The sequence below is a fragment of the Myotis davidii genome, unplaced genomic scaffold (genome assembly GCF_000327345.1).
Source record: "Myotis davidii unplaced genomic scaffold, ASM32734v1 scaffold228, whole genome shotgun sequence".
In the NCBI taxonomy this organism is placed as follows: domain Eukaryota; kingdom Metazoa; phylum Chordata; class Mammalia; order Chiroptera; family Vespertilionidae; genus Myotis; species Myotis davidii.
The window spans coordinates 20,440-26,726 of NW_006300104.1; the positions used below are offsets into that span (position 1 = coordinate 20,440).

A 6,287-nucleotide genomic window follows, 5' to 3' on the forward strand; every position below is an offset into this window, starting at 1 on the left:
TGGGCGTGGAAAATTCCCAGAAGCAGCGCACGGCCTGGGGGCGGGGCCACGGCGGGGGCGGGACCCAGGTAGAGGTGGGCCCGTGGCTTGAGGGGTGGGGAGGGCAGGAAGCAGGAGCTGAGTTTTGGGGTCCCCCTTTGCCGCCTCTATAACCTGTCGTGATAGAGCTGCCAAGCTTGGCAGGAGCCTTGCCCGTTAGGAATCGTAATTTGGGCAGATTGGTAAAATTCTCAAGCCAATTGTAGGGTTATTTTTTTTTAAAAAAAAATCTTATTATTAGATTGTGCCCAAGTGATAACATAGGCAACTGGATGAGAAACAGGTCAATGGGGGCGGGAGGTGGGGCGGGGAAGGAGAAATATATAATACTTTAAACAATAAAGAATTAAAAGTTTTTTAAAAAATGAAATGGTAGGACTGATCCATAGGAAAAGCCCTAGGAATCTTTAGAACCTATTTAACTTTGGGTACGACTTTTATAAAGGCTGTGAAACCCTTAACACTCAGAATATTTACTTATGTTTTTAAGCCAACTTTCCTGAACAAGTGGTCGATAATCTTCCCGCTGATGTGTCCACTGGCATTTATTACGGATGGGCCAGTGTGGGAACCGGAGAAGTCCATAAGATGGTGGTGAGCATAGGATGGAACCCATACTACAAGAACACGAAGAAGTCCATGGTAAGAATGTGTTTCACTCTGTAACTGGAAATGGGATGGCGATTTAGATCAGTGATTCTCAACCTTCCTAATGCTGTGACCCTTTAATACAGATCCTCATGTTGTGGTTACCCCCAACCATAAAATTATTTTTGTTGCTACTTCATAACTAATTTTGCTACTGTTATGAATAGTAATGTAAATATCTGATATGCAGGATGTATTTTCATTGTTATAAATTGAACATAAAGCATAGTGATTAATCACAAAAACAATATGTAATTATATATGTGTTTTCTGATGGTCTTAGGCGACCCCCAAAGGGGTCGCAGCCCACAGGTTGAGAACCGCTGATTTAGAGTAATACGCAGTATTAGGTATACATATAGAGGTATGGACTCCGTCAATGGTAACCTAGTGTAAATTCCAAATTTTTGGCATCACACTTGAAGAATTTAAAAGCTAAGTACTTAGTTACTACTTGACTGTAACTTTTCCCTTTCATTTTAAAACTTTGTCTCTAGATCTAAAGTGAATCTTGTCAGTGTATAGTTGACTCTTATCTTTTTAATCATCCTGCTAATCTCTGCCTTTTGATTGGAGAGTTTAATCCACTAATTGATAAGGAAGGACTTAAGCTGTTGCTATTTGTTTTCTATATGCCTTACAGCTTTTTATAAGTTTATTGTTGAACGTATTACAGATGTCCCCTTCACCCTCCTTCCCCTCGCCCCCCTCCCCCCCAGGCCTTCACATGTCTGTGTTCATAGGTTTTGCATATATGCATATAAGTTCTTTGGTTAACCTCTTTCTGCCCGTCCCCCCTTCCCCCCATGATTCCTCAGTCTGTTCCATGCTTCTCTGTCTCTGGTTATATTTGTTCCTCAGTTTCTGTCATTAAAAAGAACTCTAAGGATTTGATTGGCATAGCATTGAATCTGTATATCAATTTAGGGAAAGTGGACATTTTTGTCATTTCTCTTCTAACTCATCCCTCAATTACAGATGAGAAAACTGAGCTCCGGAGAGGTTAAGGTATCCTTTTAAAAGCCAAATGTGCGACCTGAGACTTTATCTTAACTTAGTGCTCTTGCTACATTACTTCCTTGCTTCTCTTAAGTTCAATTCTAGTATAAACAAACGATTTAGTCATCTAACAAAACCAAAACTCTAATAAGAGCTTTAAGAAAAGTTTCTCTTTTTTCTAAAATATATCTTATTGATTTTTTACAGAGAGGAAGGGAGAGGGATAGAAAATTAGAAACATCGATGAGAGAGAAACATCGATGAGCTGCCTCCTGCACACTCCCAACTGGGGATGTGCCCGCAAGAAGGTACATGCCCTTGACTGGAATTGAACCTGGGACCCTTGAGTCCGGAGACTGATGCTCTATCCACTGAGCTAAACCACTTAGGACAAGAAAAGTTTCTAATATCTATATTTTCTTTTTAAAAATTGTTTAAATCAGTTCTCTCTCTTTTTTTTAATAGGCTTCATAAAATCCATAAACACCATTAATTTGCATGCAGAGTTTTAGTTAGGGACACTTGGAGAGAGCCCATATTAATGTCCTGAAAGGACCATGACCCTGCCCCACCCAAACAAACTCAAAAGATTATGAAAGACTAGGTTATAATAATAAAAGCATAATATGCTAATTAGGCAACCTTCCAGAGGAAGCTGGGGCTGCCAGGGAAGCCGGCAGCCGGTGGGAAGGAGGGCCTACTCTTGCATGAATTTCGTGCATTGGGCCTCTAGTTTTATATAAGAGAAAAAAGAAAACTTAGCTTAATAGATTAAGTTACACACTTGAAAATATACTTCTAGTCTCAAGTTACATGTTTCTAAATTGTGTAACCCTCTCAGTTCCCAGTGCCACCATCCCAATCCAGCCTCAACTGCCTTGTGCATTTGCTTGCTCTTTACATTGCTTTTTCTGCCTTTTGAGCTCAGATTTGTGTGTGTTTTTTATAGGCACCTACTAAATTCAGATTTCCAGAGCTGCTTCTACCCCCTGCACCATTTTATTTCAACAGATGTTGTACCTATTTGTTAGACCATTCCTAGATCAGGAACCTGCTTGGGCTCTTCTACCCCCCACATCAGTCTTCAGTTTTGGATAGCCCTCAAAAGTTTCTGAAAATAGTGTTAGAGACACATGGATCCTGGTTAACTTTAGAGCTAGTTCTATTAGTGGTAACGTCTCTTAATACTTTACAATGATTCCCTCTTTGATGTCTTTGCTCAGTTTTTTCACCTTGGTAAGACTCTTAATTACTTTGCTGCATGATTTTTCTATAAGCAGCAAATCATGCTAGATTTGTGGTGTAACTTCTCCTTTACTAATGTTTACATGTAAGGCCAGGGGCAGAACAGGAACAGTGGAAGAATGCAGGAAAAACTCTATGTTTTAACCTGTCTTTCAAGATCTAACCAGGGTTGATTGTTTCATTTAAATTATTCCACCATTAATATGTGTATTTCAAGTTTCAGCTTTATTCTGTAAATGGGATGGTAATAATTTTTTTCTAAACATTTCTTGACTGCAGGAAACTCATATCATGCATACCTTCAAAGAGGACTTCTATGGGGAAATCCTCAATGTGGCCATTGCTGGCTACCTCAGACCAGAAAAGAACTTTGATTCTTTAGGTAAGTTCTTAGTTATATTAAGTATCGTTGCAGCTACTTCTTCTATTAGTAATAACCATGGCAGTACAGATAATATTTGAGCATTTAATATGTGCCAGGCATTGTATTAAGTGCCTTACATGGATTAACTCATTTTATCCTCACAACAACCATATGAGGAATTATTCTTTTTTACTTAAGTCTGGAGGGATGGGTAGAACAATTACTAGACAACTATCCTGTTCCACAGACACAGCCAGCCTTGAGGGGAGTATTTTGGAGAGGTTGAACATAGGAGAAGTAAAAAGTATAGCAGCAGTTCTCATTATCTTTATATTCTCTCGCAGAGTCACTTATTTCAGCAATTCAAGGTGATATTGAGGAAGCTAAGAAACGACTAGATTTACCAGAGCATTTGAAACTCAAAGAAGACAATTTCTTCCAGGTTTCGAAAAGCAAAATAATGAATGGCCACTGATGAAAAATCATCTTATTTATTCATTCATTGTTCTCTAAAATCCTACAGCTGTGACTTAGTTTAAGCAGTACAATGTAATTGTTATTATGCTTCATGTTCAATTAAACCCATCATGCTGCAGTACTAACAATATTCATTTTAAAAATCTAGATTTTGTCTATGTAATACGTTGACTAAAATTTACCACTAGAAATATCAAGTGTTTTATAAGGGAAATGAAATGTATAAAGCTATGGGTAAAAAGGCAAGTCACTAGTGTGAAATGAAAACTAATTATAGTAAAAGATTAGCGTGTATGTACTTGCATAGCATGTGCTGCTAAACAGAAGGCTTTTAAAAGTAAATGTATTAAAACAGGTTTGATATCTTATAAACCTAAGAGGGAAAACTCACACATTGTATTTTTTATATTTTGTGCATTAAAATATTACTACAAACATAAATACTCATGAAATTTTAATTAGTCATGACTAATTTTCTTTATGGAAAATTAGAGGTCAAATCATTATATCATGTTTGTTTTTTTTTACACCTGCCTCAGCTATGATTGGTCTGGACTCTCTGCCTATCAGTTATTTTGGTCTGTCTTTTAAAACATTAAAATGAGTGTATTTTGAATTTGTAGGTTTCATTTTTGTATTGTATTGCACTGTTCTCTTTAAGAGTAGATATTCAACATTTTTTCTTGACTTTGATTATTTTTTTTCCTTTAAACAATCGCATGTCAAGTGTTTTCCATTTAGAATATCCTCTGACTTGCAAAGGATTGCATCTATCGCCACCATTCCAGCATTCACTATATGAAAACCCCCAAAAGCTTCATCTTTAGGTTTACTCAAAGTCTAAGTGAACATGTAGCACTTCATTCATATATACCAGTTTCTTAAAGAACACAAAACACTTTTTTCCTCCTAGGGAAACTGTTTATGAGCCAATTAAGCCATGAAATAGAAAATTATTTATATTTAATGTGATGGTATGTTCACATAATACAGCAAACTGTTGTAATTATGTATGCACATGTGATTTAATGATAAAGAGTGCTTGTAGCTTGGGGGTAAACTAAATAATAAAGTCTTAGTTTCATAATGTTCATACTGTGCGTTTTTTCTTCCTAACAACTAAAGTGATTTTTGGTCACTGGAGACTTTTGTTTATATTGACAGAAGTTAAAAATCTTTGGATGCTTACGAGATTGATTACAGAGTCTTTTGAGTCCCAGAAGCAGTACATTGATTGTATTATTCACTTTGGCATCAGATTTGGTTGGGATGGAGACAAAGGTATATAGAAGATAATTTTAAAGATAACTTATTACAAGTCCTATTTCCCTAATCTGCACAGAGAACTGATTTTAACAAATACTAGGTATCTATAATAATAAAGGCATAATATGCTAATTAGACCAGACGACCTTCCGGACAAAGCCAGGGCTGCGAAGGAAGCCCGGGTCTCATGAGCCAGGGGGAAGCCAGCAGCCGAGGAAAAGAAGGCCTACTCTTGCATGAATTTCATGCATCGGGTCTCTAGTTTATAATATTTAAAGTTAATGTTGGAGAAGGGGAAGCATGGATAAATTCATGGCAAACAATGTATCTTTTTTTTGTTGATCCTCACCCAAGGATATTTTTTTCTTTTTTTAGAGAGTGGAAAGAAAAGGAGGGAGAGAAGAGAAACATTGATATGAGAGGAACATCGATTGATTGTCTCCTTCACGATGCTTGACAAGAGCTGGGAATCAAGGTTTTCATTTTTTTGTGTATTTTGGCTAAGGTTTCATTATTCGTGGACAGTAGTGGCCTTGGTTGATTTTGAGCAGCCAAGGATAACTGAACAAATAAGTTTCTTTTCTCTCATACTCTTGTCCAACGAGCCCATATAGTTGAGTTCTAAGTTATAAACACAAATATTCAGTGCACTGTGTCATCTTTTGTCTTTTCCATAGCAGACCTAAGCCTCGTATGTTCTTACCACTTGAATTGGGAATCTGACTGGTCACAAGTAACAGAAATGGATTCTGGCTGATCTGAGCAGGGAAGGAATTTATTGGGAGAATCATGGTTAGCTCAGAAAATGGATAGGAAAGCTGGAGACAGGGTGAGAAAAGGGGACCTCTGAACCAAAGGGTCAGAATCAGAGACAAAGTCACACCACAGCCAGTTCATCGAGGACAGTGCCACTGGTGCGGAGCAAAGGTGCTCTAGTCCCACCAAATGCCACCAGAAACACAACCTCCACACTGCTGGCTGCCCCTGTTCCAGAAAGTAATCTTTATACTATCAGAATCGTATTGGTCCAGCTTTGGACACCGTTCAAGTGTTAGCTGCAAGGGGGGCTGGGAAACTGAGTATCTGGCTGTTTCAGCTTCTATACAGAGACGTGCTTTTCTTTTTTTTTCTTTTTTTAAAAAATATATTTTATTGATATTTTACAGAGAGGAAGGGAGAGAGATAGCCAGAAACATCGATGAGAGAAACATCGATCAGCTGCCTCCTGCACGCCCCCCACTGGGGATGT

At 37.9% G+C, this 6,287-nt stretch overlaps 1 protein-coding gene across 1 annotated transcript; it reads left to right on the forward strand.

Moving 5' to 3' along the window:
* The first annotated feature begins 503 nt into the window (after window positions 1-503).
* Window positions 504-4,863, forward strand: RFK (riboflavin kinase). The gene is made up of 3 exons (XM_015572316.1): window positions 504-681; window positions 3,211-3,313; window positions 3,640-4,863. Exons 1-3 carry the CDS (start codon window positions 628-630, stop codon window positions 3,768-3,770), a joined length of 288 nt encoding a protein of 95 aa, XP_015427802.1. The 5' UTR covers window positions 504-627; the 3' UTR covers window positions 3,771-4,863.
* The last annotated feature ends 1,424 nt before the right edge of the window (window positions 4,864-6,287 follow it).